This window comes from Erpetoichthys calabaricus, chromosome 9 (assembly GCF_900747795.2).
Source record: "Erpetoichthys calabaricus chromosome 9, fErpCal1.3, whole genome shotgun sequence".
In the NCBI taxonomy this organism is placed as follows: Eukaryota; Metazoa; Chordata; class Cladistia; order Polypteriformes; family Polypteridae; genus Erpetoichthys; species Erpetoichthys calabaricus.
This window is the reverse complement of record NC_041402.2, coordinates 146645248-146664969: the sequence shown is the minus strand read 5'-3', so window position 1 is coordinate 146664969 and position 19722 is coordinate 146645248. Positions and strand designations below refer to the sequence as shown.

General features: G+C 37.1%; 1 protein-coding gene across 1 annotated transcript in view; it reads left to right on the top strand.

The window, feature by feature from the left end:
- The window catches only part of snx19b (sorting nexin 19b), a 224126-nt gene that overhangs the window by 113837 nt on the left and 90567 nt on the right, over window positions 1-19722 (top strand). The window contains exon 9 of the mRNA XM_051931875.1: window positions 10243-10381. Coding sequence (XP_051787835.1) covers window positions 10243-10381 — 139 coding nt within the window. The remainder of the gene's footprint in view (window positions 1-10242; window positions 10382-19722) is intronic.

Below are 19722 nucleotides of genomic sequence, written 5' to 3'. Positions count from 1 at the left end.
AGGTTCAGGGGGCAATTACTTTTTCACACAGGGCCATGTAGGTTTGGATTTTTTTTTCTCCCTAAATAATAAAAACCATCATTTAAAAACTGCATTTTGTGTTTACTTGTGTTATATTTGACTAATGGTTAAATGTGTTTGATGATCAGAAACATTTTGTGTGACAAACATGCAAAAGAATAAGAAATCAGGAAGGGGGCAAATAGTTTTTCACACCACTGTATATACACATACAGACACATATATATATATATATATATATATATATATATATATATATATATATATATATATACATATAGCAAAATACCCACGCTTTGCAGCGGAGAAGTAGTGTGTTAAAGAGGTTATGTAACCATATATATACATAAACATATATATATATATACATATCTACATATACACATATCTACATATACATATATATACATACACACATCCACATATACATATATATATATATATATACATATATACATATATGCATATATATATATATACACACATCCACACATCCACATATACATATACATACATATATATATATATATATAGATATATATAGATATAAATATAGACATACATATATACATACATACATTCACATATATATATATATATATATATATCAAAATACCTGCGCTTCGCAGCGGCGAAGTACTGCTTTAAAATTTTAAATAATAAACTGAGGGAAATTATACCAATAATTATTTGTTAAGGATCTCTTTGTATACCATGTTGTCAGTTCGCCCCTCCGGTTGTAATATGACCAAGTTGTGCGCTGAGCTTACTCTTGAGCATGCAACGTATACTTGGCCATATGAAAAGCAAATCAAGAACAGCAAGACCGCGCCAGCTGCGGAGCTCAGCTCAGAGCGAAATGAAGTGAATGAAATGAGGTGAATGGGAGGGGAGATGATCACGTGACTCTAACACCCGCCTTAACTCTCCATCCCTCCACAAACATAGTCTCTCGGATCCCAACTCTCCTTTATATATATAGATAAATAGCAAAATACCCGCGCTTCGCAGCGGAGAAGTAGTGTGTTAAAGAGGTTATGAAAAAGAAAAGGAAACATTTTAAAAATAATGTAACATGATTGTCAATGTAATTGTGTTGTCATTGTTATGAGTGTTGCTGTCTTTTATATATATATAATAATATACACACACACACACACATAAACATATATATACATATACATATATATACATATATATATACATATACACATCCACATATATATACATATATATATATATATACACATATCAACATATTTATATACACATACATACACACACACACACACACACACACACACACACACACATATATATATATATATACACATACAGATATATATATATATATATATATATATATATATATATATATATATATAGCAAAATACCTGCGCTTCGCAGCGGAGTAGTGTGTTAAAGAGGTTATGAAAAAAAAAAAAGGAAACATTTTAAAAATAACGTAACATGATTGTCAATGTAATTGTGTTGTCATTGTTATGAGTGTTGCTGTCTTTTATATATATATATAATATACACACACACACACACATAAACATATATATACATATCTACATATACACATATCTACATATACATACGTATATACACATCCACATAAACATATATATACGTATACAAATTTACATATCTACATATATATATATATAGACATATATATATACATACATACATTCACATATATATATATATATATATATATATATATATATATATATATATATATATATATATATATATATATACATACACTGTATATATACATATCTACTTAGTGGCTCCTGTATTTAGGATATAGGAGGTTGGATAATGGATGGATGGACATTTGTATGCATAGCCCCATTTGCCCGTTTTTGTTTTTTTTCTTTCTTTAGTAATATTTCAGCAAACCCGGAGCTTGTCAGTTCAAATCCTGGTACTGACACCACTGTGTGACCCTGAGGAAGTCACTTCACCTTCCTGTGCTGCAAAAAACAAAAGTAATGTAACAAATTGTACCTCAGATGTTGTAAGTTGGTGGAATAAAGGCATAAGTAAAATAGATAAATATGTATGATATACATTGGAACTATTCATTTATTTTCAGTTAAGTCATCTGCAGCAAACTTTTATAAATGAGGGTTTCTGATTTTTAGATAGTGCAAACTGTTTCTTCTTTATTGACGTTTTCTCTTGGAGAGCTTTTTTCATTTCATTGAAAATGAAAGCAGCAGCTGCCAAAATATATAGCTTTCTTATTAATTTTTCAACATTGTGTAAAATAAATGTATAAAGTAACATAAAAGGTTTAAATACTGGTTATTCTTTTACACTAAAATATTACTACAGAGATACAAAAAAAGTAAAATGGATATGTTCTTTTTCTTTAAGGAGATTAAATATTACTGAAGAAAGAAAAAAAAAAATTAAACAGCCAAATGGGGCTATGCATACGAACTTAAAAGGTTTAAATAAAACAGAAATATATATTTTATTTTTACTTGTTTAACTTGTGGAGGGTGTATCCTGTAGCAAAGCCCTAACTTTTTTCGTGAAAGCCCGTTTCAGTCAATAAGTCTTAAAAAAACGTGTAAAGATATTGACAATAAGCTAAGTCATCTGCAGCAAAGTTTTATAAATGAGGGTTTCTCCTTTTTAGACAATAAGCTACGCAAACCCAGGAAGACATGGAATCATTTAAATCAAGTATCATTACATCTTCCTTTCTTAAAGAGAAGTAAGGCAGTACTTATAAGCTTACATATTTATATATAGACATACATATATATATATATATATATATATATATATATATATATATATATATATATATATATCTATATCCGAAGCCGTGCAAGCACACTCTTTTGAGAATGCAACGTATAGTTGTACAGAAGAAAAGCAATCTTGCCTCAAATGAATGGCAACCTTTTGTAGGTCTATGAAGTTAATTTAAACTTTAGGTTTACACGGTGCTTTCTTTCCGAAGTACCTGCACTCATGAATATGTCTGTATGTGTCAGTCGGTCAAATCCACGCGCTTCGCACCGGCGAAGTACCGTTTTTAAATTTTTATTAAGAAGAAAATAAAACGTTTTTAAATTGAGGGAAAATATACTAATAACAGTTTGTTAAGGATCAGTTTTTTTGTGAAGCTGCCTTTACTCGAGTGATCACTTCGACCTGACTTGGTGGCCAAGTGTAAACGTTACCTGGAAGTAACCACCCATACAATCAGATTGTGAATCTGACTACGAATGCCGTGAATGTAATTACACACTCACTGCACTTGCTTACGGTAATCGAACCTCGGACGTCAGCGCTAGAGGGGCTTAGCAGCGGTGAAGTATTGCTTTTAAATTTTAATTAAGAACAAAAGAAAACCTCAGAGGTTCAATTCCCGAAAGGGAGTGAAGTGAGTGTCCGGTTACCTAGCAGGTAACCGCTTATGGTCGGACAGCAAGTGACGTAACATCAGCCACGGTGCCTTCAGTTGTGAGAAGCAGATCATAGAATGATTGAAAATAGTTTTGCATTTACCTTTTTAGTAAAAGGCGAGCTTTTAAGCCTGAGAAATCACCCCGTAAATGCACACGTTTAATTGCACATGTGTTAATATGTATGCTTACACAGTATTAAAAGACAGTGAAGAACGTGATTTACCTTTGTTCCCGCGTTTGATAAAAGGCGAGCTTTTAAGCCTGAGAAATCACCCCGTAAATGCACACGTTTAATTGCACGTGTTAATATGTATGCTTACACAGTATTAAAAGACACTCAAAAATTAACGTCATTTACCATCAGCCACGGTGCCTTCAGTTGTGAGAAGCAGATCATAGAATGATTGAAAATAGTTTTGCATTTACCTTTTTAGTAAAAGGCAAGCTTTTAAGCCTGAGAAATCACCCCGTAAATGCACACGTTTAATTGCACATGTGTTAATATGTATGGTTACACAGTATTAAAAGACAGTGAACAACGTCAGTTACCTTTGTTCCCCGCGTTTGATAAAAGGCGAGCTTTTAAGCCTGAGAAATCACCCCGTAAATGCACACGTTTAATTGCACATGTGTTAATATGTATGCTTACACAGTATTAAAAGACAGTCAAAAATTAACGTCATTTACCTTCGTTCCCGCGTTTGACTCGTGCTGCAAATCTCTTCCTTGTTTTTAGGTCACGTGATTACGTAGGAGGCGTGATGACGCGATACGTGACTCCGCCTCCTCCATTACAGTATATGGACAAAAAATATGTTCCAGTTATGACCATTACGCGTAGAATTTCGAAATGAAACCTGCCTAACTTTTGTAAGTAAGCTGTAAGGAATGAGCCTGCCAAATTTCAGCCTTCCACCTACACGGGAAGTTCGAGAATTAGTGATGAGTGAGTCAGTCAGTCAGTCAGTCAGTGAGTCAGTGAGGGCTTTGCCTTTTATTAATATGTATAGATCTCGGCGGTTCAGTTCCCCATGTTTCTCTAGCCAAATTTAGCACAGTTCACTGGGTGGATATTGGGGAATGGGTGGAACAATGTCTTAACAGAATGGACTGGCTGCACGTAGCTCCAGGTATCTTTGATACCTCAGATCATTTAGTAACTAAAGTTGTGCTTCAAAATGATTTTTTAGTACATCGTGTACTGTGCCGTCCTTCCGTTTCTGCTTTTTCATTGCAAACCATCTTTCTCCCTTGGCTGTCTTCGCTCCCTGATTCCCTTTGGTCCCAAGGGAAGAATGATTTTGGAAGGATAGCCCATTGTGAGCCTCTGGTGATTCACCCGAAATCTTCCTTCCGCCCGTACCATGCCCAGTATCCTCTGTCCCCAGAGGCAGAGGTTGGTATCGCCGCCGTACATTCTGATCTCGTGAGGCGAGGAGCGATTATTCCAATTACATAGTCTCCAGTCAGCTCCCCCATTTTACCTGTAAAAAAGGCTGACGGTTCATGGCGTTTTGTTCAAATCATACGACAAGTTAACTCTGCGGTTTTTCCTAGAACACCTATCGTTCCTAATCCTTCCACTATTCTTTCCACGATACCCCTGTCCGCCCGGTATTTCTCTGTTATTGACCTTGCTAACGCTTTCTTTTCCATTCCTGTGCACCCTGATTCTCAATTCTGGTTTGCTTTTACCTTTCAAAACTGCCAAAGGACCTGGACCGTCATGCCTCAGGGATATACTGAAGCCCGTTGTGTTTATGGACAAGCTCTTGCTCAAAATTTAGAAGGCTTTTGGCCAGACAAAGACAGTGTATTGATACAGTATTTAGATGATATAATGTTATGTAGTACTACTGAAGAAGACTGCGCACGTGACACTCAAAAATTGTTATTTTTTTTAGCAGAAAATGGCCATAAAGTTTCTAAGGCAATTATACCTGCTTCTCTAGTAATTATAGTTCCCCCTTCCGAGGTACTAACGTTGGTAATATCCCTTCTTCCTTCTGTTCCCAGACTTTTCAGGTTAACTCTACCTCATTTAATTCTACATTATCACTCTTCCTGTTAACACAGACCACTCCGCGTGCTGATATTTGGTGGATGTGCAGTAGATTAAAATTACTTGATATTCTTCCCCCTGTGTGGACTGGCACATGTGCATTAACCCAACTTGTTACGCCTTTCCGTCTCCTCCCTCTGAATTCTCCTCGCGTGTCGTCCACCTCTGGCCGATATCGTCGACCCCGCTCTGCTGACCCCTCCACGTTCTCTCTTCACGGCCCTGGCGTTTACTTTGATTCCATTGGTGTCCCTCGCGGAGTCCCTGATAAATTTAAAGCACGAGATCAAGTTGCTTCCGGATTTGAGTCTATCTTTCCCCAAGTTACAATAAATAAAAATGTAGATTGGATTAATTATTTATATTACAACCAACAGCGTTCTAAATTTTACTAAAGAGGCTGTTGAAGGGATACATGAGCAGCTTGATAGAACATCCCTTTTGACTTGGCAAAATCGATTAGCATTAGATATGCTCCTCGCCGAAAAGGGGGGGTGTATGTGCTATGTTTGGTGATGCGTGGTGCACTTACATCCCTAATAATACGGCTCCCGATGGATCAATCACTCGTGCTTTGACAGGTTTAACTGCCCTTTCAAATGAATTAGCTACCAATTCTGGCATTTCTAACCCATGGGATCAATGGTTTATGCCTACTTTTGGATCCTGGGGCCAATGGCTCAGGTCAGTTTTTATTTCACTGGCCGTTGCTTTTATCATTCTGTTGCTTGTGGCCTGCTGTATCGTTCCCCTGATCAGATATATTGTGTCCCAGTATTTCACTGCCTCCGTGGCCAAGGCTTATATGTTACATGAAGAATGCATGCTTCAAATTTCTTACTCCTTTTCTTCCACTCCTTCCCCTTCTCCTACTCTTCCCCGCATTACTCCTATGTAACCCATATTTTTGTTGGTTCAAAAAGGGGGGAATGTAGAAGAAGAATGTTCTCCTCAGCACCATGTATCTTGTGTGTTTAGTAGGAATGTAGAAGAAGAATGTTCTCCTCAGCACCATGTATCTTGTGTGTTTAGTAAATTAGAATTTTTATAACAACTATTTTGTAATTTGCCAGTGAGAGACGCTTGGCTTATGAACTAACAAAAATATATTATTCCAGGGTTCAGGAGAAATAGTGTCCACATGAATACAATCTAAGCTGTTTCTTGTTTTTTCCTTTCTCAGAGTGAATGTCTCAGGGACAAGGTCACAAGGCTGCAGAAAGTACATGTAGTTCATGCAAGGTGTCTCTCCTGTGCTCAGTTTTGAGAACACAGATAATGCTTAGCTCAACAGACATATTGTTTAACTCTACTTAGATGATAAGGATGTTTTCTGTCTTATTAATCACGAGATTCTGAATTATAAAAAAAACCCTCCTAACTTTTATTCGGGGTTCAAACTGAGCTTTGCGGCAATAAGTTATGCTCTTTGAATCTCTACTTACTGTGACTCCGAGTAAAATAATAAAGAGAACTAAAGAAATATTATCTGCCTGCTGTCAGTGTGCCTTTTTCATCCACAATAGCTAAAATAGTTTAAAATAAATTTTAAAACACTATACAAAGTTTTCTATATTGATTTCATATTTAATGTGCCTCTCAGTCCCATCCACTAGGGGAAACACTCATTTCCATGGCTGGGCTTTTGTAATTGAAATGCTCTTCTGTTTACAAAATGAATAACGAACAGTTAAAAATGAACTAAACCTATTTAAAAAGACTCTAGGAAGTCTTTTGTCACCTTTTTCTCCATTGTGCCCTTTTGTCCTATCCACTGGAAGGGACACTTATTTCCCCAGCTGGAGCAGAGCCGTAGAAATCCGTGCCCCCTGTCTGCGGCTTACAAAATGAACACTTGACAAGTTTTAGAAAGTCTTTTAAATAACTTTCATGTCTACTTTGGCCTTCAGCTCTATCCCTGGGGGACACTCATTTCCACAGCTGGAGCAGAACTATAGAAATGCATGCCCCTTGCCTGCTGTTTGCATGATGCATACTGGAATTATAAAATTGTGCAAAAATAATTCCATATCACTTTCATGTTTACTGTGCCCCTCTCTTCCATCGATTCAAGGAGACACTTATCCCCTCAACTAGGCCAATGCCATAGAAATGAGTGTCTGCAATCTTCTGCTTTCAAAATGAACACTGTACAGCTAATGATGGAAAAAGTCTTATGACTTACTACAGCTAATATGGAAAACATACCTGCCCTAAAAACTAGTGTGAGCTGAGAGTGTTGGCGTGGAATTATGCTCATCTTTACACACATCTTTTGTAGTGAAGACCCAGCTTTGGTTGCCCCACATTTTCTTGGCACGTTCTGTTTTTTCTATACTCAGATCACACAGTACAGCCGTGTATCACCATATGGAACACCTAACTGCAAGCTCATCAAAAAACGCAATGACAATAAAGGGAGAGCAAAGCACATTGCACAGAAATTGGAGAGATCCCCATTTGTGGCATTTTGTCACTTTGTCAATGACTTGTTTGGGGAAATCTCAAAGTTAAGTGTGACACGTCAGAAGAATTCTTTGATTTTGCGTCAAGCTGTAGCAGCTATTGACAGTTGTGTTCTCACTATCAAGGGTGTGTCAAACCCACCATTAAGAAATGGAAAGTTGCTGGAGTTTCTGCAGCACATTAGGCTAGAATCACTTGCCAAAAATTACACACATGATTAAACTTCCCCTTTAACCTGGTTCTACTCCTTGCAAATGCTTAATCATTATGAAGACATTTCTTTCTACTTTTCATCCTTTTTCTACATGGGGATCTAATGTAAAATTTCTTCACAATTACATTACCATTGCATTGCTTACTTGTACATTTACTGTAATGATTTCAAATGTTTTTGTAGTAAGTGATATATTTCTTTGTTCTCGTGCTTACTTCTTGGGTGCGAAATGTAAACTGCAGTGTTCCAAAGTCCAGGTCTATATATCTAGCTAATCAGAAGAATGCTTGCTGCTTTTTACCATTTTGTTCTTTAGCTTTCGGCTAATTAATCGCAATTTCATATTTTCTGCTGGTCATCTTCCAACTTGTTCTGCTGATGCAGAACAACATAAAAAGCAAGAAGATATATTATCTATAATTTAATTATTCAGGTAAGAGCAAATGTAACATGGATATTTCTCCTATGCAACAGTAGGTGTGTCTTTATCCAATTTTATTATCAGATTCTGTTGCAACTTAACTGCTGCAGAAAATTCATCTGAGTTGTGATTGATTATATGGTGACACTGTGTTTAGTATTGCTGCCTCCAGTCTCTAGAACCTATGGGCATCGCCTGTGCCCATAGGCAGTTTCACATATTTCCAAGTTGTCTGTCTGGGTACTTTCTGTATTACAAAAATTAAATAGCAATATACTATTATGCAAATGTGTAACTTCTCAATATCTAGCAGTCTTTTAATTGTTTGCATGGAAATTTTTTTCTTTTTTTTTTTTTTCCCAGAAACAACTTTTGTTACTGCTAAATCACAGTATTACTTTGTAAATGGTAATTGTGTATAAGATTAGTGTTATTAATTCTGTTTGTCATTTGTAGCCTGGTCATATATGTTTAAGTTGCTTTTTAGTGCAGCCAAACACTGTCATTAATCTTGAGGTGTTGAGGTTCTTTCCATGCTTTTAGGTCTTTAACTCTTGCCACCTGTTATAATGACAGCTGTCTAAAATACATAGTCATTTATTCTTGGAAAGAGTTGTTGATATTGCAGCTCTCCACACTTAATATAAAACTTTCATGCCATGCTTAGTAAATGCTGACAACATATTACACTGTATCTCTTCAAAATGAAGACATGTTTCATCCATCCATCCATCCATTTTCCAACCCGCTGAATCCGAACACAGGGTCACGGGGGTCTGCTGGAGCCAATCCCAGCCAACACAGGGCACAAGGCAGGAACCAATCCTGGGCAGGGTGCCAACCCACCACAGGACACACACAAAAACACCCACACACCAAGCATACACTAGGGCCAATTTAGAATCGCCAATCCACCTAACCTGCATGTCTTTGGACTGTGGGAGGAAACCGGAGCGCCCGGAGGAAACCCACGCAGACACGGGGAGAACATGCAAACTCCACACAGGGAGGACCCGGGAAGCGAACCCAGGTCCCCAGATCTCTCAACTGCGAGGCAGCAGCACTACCCACTGCGCCACCTTTCCGCTCCAGACATGTTTTAGTTTTGCCACTACTTGACTTAACAGGAGTACAATAGATGAAATGTCCTGCTTATTTATTAATTATTTTTACATATTGTTTACATACATTTATTGTCTATCTAAAGATAAACTATAAATTTAATATAGAACTGTATAAAATAAAAAATATGTCTTTGAAATATTCCGGTAGTGCTTCTTTCTGATTGTGTTTTAATGTGTGTCTTCCTGTAGATTAACATGAGGTATATATTGACTCAAGAGACATGTGTTCTAATTAGTGTTTTGTTTTTTGTTTTTTTGTTTTTTTTTTAATTTCCAGGGTATGGAGTATTCTACATAATTTTTCAAGATTTAGGGATAGTTAAACCTGTGTCTAATATACAGGTATATTGCTGCCATATTTGTGTTTTTCTACCTTTAAGGTTAAGCATTGAAATGTAAGTTAAGGTTTAATACAATTTTCAGGTTGCACAAAACCAAAATGACAAAAAACAAGTGACAAAAACTTTTTTTTTTTTTATCTCTTCTTGCAGCTGCCACAATTGTTGATACTGGTTTGGCGGATGCTACCCTAAATCTACTTTGTTTACTGATGAAGGACCATTGGAGTTGGATGTGTACTGAAAACATACAGAAGACCATCAGGATATTTTTTGCTCCTCTAATTGAAAGGTACTCTGTGTTTTTTGAATTTAAAGTGCTGCTAGAAAGATCTTGAGTATTTCCTCATTGCTGCTAAAATAAAACAAAAGAATTTCCTGCATATTTTAAGTGTTCTAATGATGTTAACAAAATACCCACTCATAACAAACTTCTGATTTCAGGAAATTGTGTGTCTAAAAATTTGCTGCTGCCTGTCTGGCCAGAAAACATTGCTATGATTTCAATGGTAATTTAAGCATGCCATCTCAAAATATTGGGGCCCATAAAAAAATATTTAAAAATTCTTAAACTAGTATATAAATTTCTAAACTGCTGGATAGATTTTATTCAAGTAGGCAAGCTCAACTCAGCTATTGAACCTAATTAAAAATGAAAAATTGTTTAGTTAAAAATGAATGCTTTTACCTGATTAAACTGTTGTCTGCTATAGTGACTTGTTGCAGGGTTGGTTTGAAAATTGCTAAGACGAGTGTTAAATAATGTGACACAGAGAAGCTAATACAGAATTTGTACTCAGATGTCATGTTTGGAGTAATTAACATAGACATTGTTCTCAAGACCCTATTTTTTGGTATATGAAACTAGGTAAGCAGTAACTATGCTTGACATAACAGAGCTCTGAAATCATCATACCATCTTTAACTGTTGCGTAACAATGCTTGATTCGAATGACTTTGTATAACTATATCCAGTTTCCTTTTATGTATGTATGCATGTATGTATGTATGTGTTTAGTTTGGAAACCTTGTGATTTTTTTAATATGGAAACCTGAAAAAATGATTACATAATTTAAGGACTCTGCAAGTGGAGAAAACTATGTGGTATTTTGAGGTGATGAAGTAGATGTTAAAGGTGGAGCCACATTGGTAGTAGTTTGACAAGAAGTAGTTTGATTTTATCAGAAAGGCCAAAAGAATACTGAATTTCAAACCCTAAATGTAATTCAAAGTTTAGAGGCCAGAAACAAAGTAAGAGCCTATTCAAAATCTCTAACAAAAAGAATTTAAGGTTTTGAGCGATGTGATTAAAGAATTTATCCCTAAGCTAGAATATTGTCTTTGCTGCACCACTATCTGAAATAGTTCAGGAGCAGAGATTTGATGCATGGCAGCCACAAACATTAAATGTAATAGGAAAAAAAACTATTAGGATGATAAAACACTGATCCCAACAGGCATATGCTCTGGTAGGAAAAGCAACCTGTAAGTTATCTTCACTTATATATTACTTTTAATGTGTGTATGTACGTGCATGTGTTTATGTGTTTTTCTGTGTATGTATATGTATATTTAAATAAATTTTGTATCTCAAAAACTACACATACAATAATACTGCAAATTATTAGGGCTGGTCAAATAACTAAACAGAGCACACTTCAAAAATCATGGTTAAATTAAACAATTTCTACAACTGTTATCATTTTACATAGGTCAGGCTGTTTTTTATGGATATGGGGATAGGACTAGACCAATTACAATAGGCCTGGAGCCCATAACAAGGTCAATTAGTGTGGAAATTATTATTATGCATAGATCTTAGAGTTTAGGGGAGGTAGCTTCCCTAAATTTGCTTGTTCTAAAATGTTCCATTTTTGCTGGGATGTAGTCATCCAGGAGCTCTATACACTCAAAATTTAAAGACATGAAAGCCAAATTTGATTTTACACAGGCACACACCTATACATACCATATATACTCACGTATAAGTTGGGTCTTGAAACCTGAAAAATCGATCATAAAATCAGACCACAACTTATACGCCCATTCAAAAATGTAACACTTAAATTTTTATTTTTTTTTTTACATCTTCTTACCACCTCCAATCTCGCATCAGTTCCTCAAGCGCATCAAATTTTGTTGCTGCCAGCGCAGTTGCCAATTTCTTTTGCTACTTCAATGACATTTAATTTAAAACCAGCTTCATGTTTTCTTCTGATCGAACGCTTCATCGTAGATAAGGGGTGCTGTTACGCTAAAGGTGTATGAGGGTATGAGATACAAAAAACACAAATCAGTGCAAACGTTGCTTCAGAATAGTTCGGGTTTTACTGTGTGGTCACGTAGGCACAATACATCGAAAAAAAAGCAGTGTGGTTACTCTGTCAGGTGGGCGTTATCTGATCATAATCTGATTGGACCAATTATCATAATCTCTTGGACCAGTAGTGTGAGTTTTCTGCATTCGACTTATACGACCAACATTATAAAATACCAGAAATTATACAGTAAAATGAAGTCCCGACTTATCCATGAGACAACTTATCCACGAGTATGTACAGTATGTATATATATTTGATAGCAAATTTTTTACCTTATCATCATATGGAAGTAAAAAAAGAACAGAAAATGGTAATGCAACAATATCATTGTAATAACAATGATATCAGTAGTTCCAAAAATGAAGTTATGAGCTTAAAGAAAAAGCTTTGGCAGATAACAGCTAAATAATGTGAAAGAGCCACATCCCATGCTTCAAATTCAGTCAGTTTTTGGATAGGAAATTTTTTTTATACAGGCCAATGAAGGTCAGAATTTCAACAGTTTAACCTTACTTCGCACACATATTACTTGTTTATTAACTGTACTTTTGCAGGGACAGATAAAGTAGATGCATAGCATGCAGTCATTTTTATAAGCCTAGCCAACGTTAAATGTATTTGTTTAGTATTAATCAGGATATTAGTACTAATGTTTCAACATGGGAGATTCATCAGTATGGACATCAAATGGACAGACTGCCATAATCTTAATATATTTAGAATGCCATAGTATTGCAAAGTTTTAACATGATTGTGACTGAAGTATGCTGTCTCACTCAGAGTAGATTTTAACAAGAGTAATGTACCAAATCTGCTCTATTGAAATAAACAGTGGCGTTGGATCTGTGTCCAGCAAACTTCCTTTTTCCTAACATTGCCTTGCTTTAACATGTAGCTCACAAGCTGTAAAGCAATAGAACCACCCGATTCATTGCAGACTGTAATCTTGACTTCCATCCATCCATCCATCCATTATCCAACCCACTATAGCCTAACTACAGGGTCACGGGGGTCTGCTGGAGCCAATCCCAGCCAACACAGGGCGCAAGGCAGGAAACAAACCCCTGGCAGGGCACACACTAGGGACAATTCAGGATTGCCAATGCATCTAACCTGCATGTCTTTGGACTGTGGGAGGAAACCGGAGCACCCGGAGAAAATCCACGCAGACATTGGGAGAACATGCAAACTCCACACAGGGAGGACCCGGAAAGCAAACCCGTGTCTCCTAACTGCGAGGCAGCTGCGCTACCACTGCACCACCGTGTTGCCCGTAATCTTGACTTATCATGCAAAAATGAGAAAAAAAAAAACCTCAAGGAGTTGGCATCTCTAAGTGAGATGACTCTGTCTGGTCTGTTTACTTTGCAGCGCTGCGTAGGACTAGCTAGAATTGCTAGATCTGACTTGAACAGCAAATGAATAGCTGTTGAATGGCTAATGTCCTTACAGCCATTGGCAGTAAAACTGATAACGAAATCCACTTTAAGCCTATTCTAATCCTTTTCCTGTTCCTTATTACCATGAATGATTGTAATATCTACAGTACATTTATATCCCTGCATGGAATTGTACAAAAATTGTTATTTGTTTGTGGCTTTCTTCTTTTTTTCTGCTTATTTCTTAATCTAATTCAGAACTTTGACTTTCAAATGTTTATTAATGTTTGATATTATTTTGCATCACGTGTTATTAACGTTATCTTTCCTTATATTTCTATTATTAGCCGTCCCCCGCGGCTCCGCCCGCGTAGTAGTGAAACAGGACAAACATTAAAAATCAATAAACAAACAGGTATCGCTAGCTAAGCATGAGTGAGGAGGGTCCTGCTCAGCTCCCTACTCCTGATGTCATGCTTCCCCCTCCCCTTGGCCCACAGCCTCTATCTCGGTTTAGTGCGAATATATCGCTCCTGCAAGCGAGCTATGATCCTTAGGGCGATGAGAGAAGTCACAAAATCAACTGGAATGTTCAAGCAAATTATAGAAAAAAACCCAATTTAAATCTGTTAAGTAGTTCTCTCGCTCGCTAGCTAAACGGAAGTAAAGTACATGCCCTGAGGCTGGTGTATGAGTGAGGAGGACCCACCCCCCGCCCCTTGGTCTGCTACATCTCTCTCTGATGTGCACAAATAAATCGGTACTGCAAGCAATCTATGATACTTAGCGCGATGAGAGAAGTCACAAAATCAGCCGGAATGTGCAAGCAAATTATAGAAAAAAAACAGATTTAAATCCTTTAAGTAATTCTCTCATGAAAAGCAGACAGACAGATGTTGGATTATATATATATATATATATATATATATATATATATATATATATATATATATACACAGATGAATTGCTTTGAGCATTCTAGTGGTGCTACATGAACAAAACATTATTATTGTTATTATTATTGAATTAGCTCAGGTTTGGTTGCTAACCTGGTCAGTGTCTGTTATATGTTATCCCCATTTGTATGTAGACTAAGTTTGTGTGACTTGGAATATTTTTTTGTATTCAAAGTTTGTCATTAAGCACTCTCAATTGCCAACATCTTGATTATTCCTACATGTGATGTTAAATTACATTCTTCCAGTTTAGGTTCACAGAGATCTCCCCAGGTTTTGCATGTTGTTTATTAAGTAAATGATCTGAGTTGTTGCTATAGCAGATGTTCAATATTTAATGTAAATGGTATGTTTGTAGAAATGCAGTGTAAAATGTGGTAAAACTTTCATCTCTGTTTCTGTTATTATTGTTGTTAATACTGTTTAAATAGAGGCTTCAATAGTATTTCACAAAAGAAGCCAAGTAAGAATTCCCTGAAAAAAAACAGTTACAAAGTTTCAGAATGGGTAGGTGACATATAGCACGCATCAGAAGATATCAAAAGTAAATGTAAAATTAAGTTTATATGTTTGTGTTGTGATCTTAATGCTCGCAAAGGGAATCTTAAAAATAAAAGAAAATTGTTTTTCAAATTAAATAAATACTTGCTTATACAGTGGAACCTTGGTTTGTGAGTATAAATGTAAAGAATTATTATTATTATTATAATTCGTTCCAGAAACGTGCTTGTAATACAAAACACTTATATATCAAAGCGAATTTCCCCATAAGAAATAATGGAAGCTCAGATAATTCATTTCACAACCCACAAATATTTATATAAAAATGATTAATACAAAATATAAAGTAAAAATACGTAAAACAAGTTAACCTGCACTTTACCTCGTGGCTGGTGTGAAGGAGACGAGAGAGAGGAGAGGAGGAGGAGGGTTATTGTGTGGGACAACTTTCACTCTTACTAACGGAATCACTGCTGTCTGTTGGCTCACTGGAATCTTTTTCTTATTTTGCAACTTTAACAAGGAAACCTATACAATGACAGTTACTTTTGCCTGAAGAGTCACTACATTTGGATGCAAAATTTAAAAAATACTTTACGCACTGTAAGGTTTCTAAACTCTTTTGGGATCCCCCCCAATGGGACAACACGCAGAAGAGCATCCCAAAGCAACCACAGGCTCCCAGCGCTGTAGCAGTTCGCCGTAAAAGTGAATCAGAAAAGATCTTCGGTCAAGGTATAAGCGCCTGCCGTTAATGGGTGATGCAAGGAACATTATAAATGCAAGGGCACAGTATTACTTGGCCATTAACCTGGCCGTGACCCTGACCCTGCCTGATTGCTGTGTGTGTGTATAGGAGAGTGGCAGATCCTGCTACAATAAATAACCGTGTTGTTCCTGTTTCAAGCTGAATAAAAGCTGGTTTTGCTAAAGTACTGAGACTCAGCTTTGTGTTTTGGGGTGCAAGACAGGGGCTCACATGTTACACGTGGTCACTATGCTATAGTAAACAGTATAAGCTCATACGGATGTTGACTATACGAGTGAGGCACGCCGACTGAGAATGAGCATGGGAAACGATTACCCACAATCCCCACGTTACATTCGGCGGACAAAGCATATACGTACTACTCGTATTGCAAGACCTTGCTCATTTATCAAGTTAAAATTTATTAAAAATTTTAGCTCGTCTTGCAAAACACTCATAGACCAAGTTACTCACAATCCAAGGTTTTACTGTACTTGTTGCAGGTCAAAGTAACAAATCAGAGAACACTTGTACTTTTGGATTATACTGGAAGCACTGATCTGTCACATTAACATTAGAAAATTGAGTTCTGTCACAGACAGGTACAAGAAGAGTGATATACAATTTGACAACTGTAAAGAAAACTTACACTTGCAAAACTGTGTCCTTGTAGACATTTTTGGTGTGGCAAAAACTAAAAATTAATTGCTGAAAAATTAAAACTTGAGTAAAAAAAAAAAAGTTAAAACTTAAGTAGAAAGACAAAATTTTTTTCTTAAATAAAATTGCAAAAAACTAAACAAAAAAAAAAAAAAAAACAAAATTAGGAAATGGGGGGAAATCTAAAACATAATAAAAACTTAAACATATCTTAAATCTAGAAAAAATACTGAACCAGCATGTGCATATAGTTATGTTTGACATGACATTGGTTTATTAGTGAAGCATTAACCTCCGTAGTGTTAGACTTGGATGTTACTCAGGCTGCGAAAACCGTGTTAAAAGCCTTGGTCCTGACTGTCACTCAAGCAACTATACAGATGCGTCTTATGTAAGCGGTAGAATCGAGAATCACTTGGACTGTAAAAGTGCTGTCAGGACTGCCATTCTTTGGAGAAATTATGTCTGAGTGTAGGTTTTTACTAATTATGAAATATGTGTACTTTACCAACAATGAAGACTTTGAAGAGAATATACATCCAGCACCCAAAATGAAGAAAACCTGGAAGATATACCAGGAGAATTCCTGACCGCGATGTCTGCATTGATGAAAGTCTCATGGCTTATAAGGGCAGACTGTCTTGGATACAGTACATCTTGTCAAAAAGAGGAAGATTTGTCATAAAGCTTTATAAGCTTTGAGAATCTAAAATGTGATACATTTCGAATTCGGTTTTGTACACAGGGAAAGGACCATGTTTGATCCGAAATACAATCAGTACAGCATTGCTACGTCATCAGTGCCGACTTTAATAGATGCTCCGCTGGAGTGAGGTTAATGTGCAACCATGGACAATTTTTATACATTGCCAGAGCTATTTGACATCAAGCTGCAAAGAAAGACTGACGCATATGGAACATTGTGTCCTAACCGTCGTGGCATGCCTGAAGATTTTGGAAGAGCTAGATTACAGCAAGGTGCACGAGTAGCTTGGCAAAAGGGTAAAGTGCTTGCGCTGAAATGGAAGGACAAGAAAGATGTTAGTCTTCATAATGAAGCTACAGTCACTGTACATGCAAAAAGCAACAATCAGGTTATGAAGACTTGTGCTGTTGTCAACTACAGTAGCACAATGGGTGGAGTAAATCGTGTGGATCAAGAATTAACTTTCTATCCCGTTTTGCAGAGACAACAAAGAAAATACTACTAAAATATATTTCGACATCTGGTGGAACAGTGCATTTGGGGTGCATTCATGTTATACAAAAAAAAAAACGGGAAAACCTTATCTCGTGCAATCTTTGCATGCCAGATTGTAGAACAAATCATTGCTGTACATCCACTGTCCACACTACCGCTAAAGAGATGCACTCGTCCCAGTACATTGTGGATCAATCCAGAGCATCTTATTGGTAGACATTTTATTGATTATATACCTCCAACAGAAAAAAAAACAGAATCTAATTTGTACCTGTGCAGTGTACGGTTCAAAAACTGATAAATCTGGAAAGAAAATCTGAAAAGAAACATGCTATTATTGTACTGACTGTCACGTTGGATTTTGTCTTTCACCTTGCTTTAAGATTTGCCACACAAAGGACTCATTTTGAGATTATATACTGTTTTGGCATCATTATCTATACAGTGATCCCTCGCTATATCGCGCTTCACCTTTCGCGGCTTCACTCCATCGCGGATTTTATATGTAAGCATATTTAAATATATATCGCGGATTTTTTGCTGGTTCGCGGATTTCTGCGGACAATGGGTCTTTTAATTTCTGGTACATGCTTCCTCAGTTGATTTCATACAAGGGACGCTATTGGCAGATGGCTGAGAAGCTACCCAACTTACTTTTCTCTTTCTCTCTCTTGCGCTTTCTCTGATCCTGACGTAGGGGGTGTGAGCAGGGGGGCTGTTCGCACACCCAGACGATATGGATGCTCGTCTAAAAATGCTGAAAGATTATCTTCACGTTGCTATCTTTTGTGCAGCTGCTTCCTGAAACGACATGCTGCACGGTGCTTCGCATACTTAAAAGCTCGAAGGGCACGTATTGATTTTTGATTGAAAAACAAACTCTGTCTCTCTCTATCTCTCTCTCTCTGCTCCTGACGGAGGGGGTGTGAGCTGCCGCCTTCAACAGCTTTGTGCCGCGGTGCTTCGCATACTTAAAAGCCAAACAGCCCTATTGATTTGTTTGCTTTTCTCTATCTCTGTGACATGATCTGCTCCTGACGCGCACTCCTTTGAAGAGGAAGATATGTTTGCATTCTTTTAATTGTGAGATGGAACTGTCATCTCTGTCTTGTCACCTCACAGGTGGCGCGGTGGTAGTGCTGCTGCTTTGCAGTAAGGAGACTGTGGAAGTTTGTGGGTTCGCTTCCCGGTTCCTCCCTGTGTGGATAGCGCTTTGAGTACTGAGAAAAGCGCTATATAAATGTAATGAATTATTATTATTATTATTATTATTATGGAGCACAGTTTAAACTTTTGAAAAAGAGACAAATGTTTGTTTGCAGTGTTTGAATAACATTCCTGTCTCTCTACAACCTCCTGTGTTTCTGCGCAAATCTGTGACCCAAGCATGACAATATAAAAATAATCATATAAACATATGGTTTCTACTTCGCGGATTTTCTTATTTCGTGGGTGGCTCTGGAACGCAACCCCCGCGATGGAGGAGGGATTACTGTATATATAATTCACTAAGCCAGAAGACAAGTAGCCAACCATGGAAAGCATGCCGGAAGGGGCGTGGATTCACTAAACCGCCCACAAGTAAGACGCCAATGGCGCACGCAGGAAGGAGCCACGCCCACCAACTCTTAGACCATTGGATACGACGAAAAAATCACAGTCATGCCCACCAACTCGGACGCAACGCCTTGAAAAACATGCTGTCATTTCTGTTTGCCTGTGCCACAGTCCACTTGCAGCTCTGAGCCACGTTGACTTTTCATTAGTCAACCTCAGTGGAATCTTGGTTCACACAGAGGCAGCGCCAGAGAGAGACAGAGGCACACACAGGCAGCGCGAGAGAGGGACAGAGGCATACACAGGCAG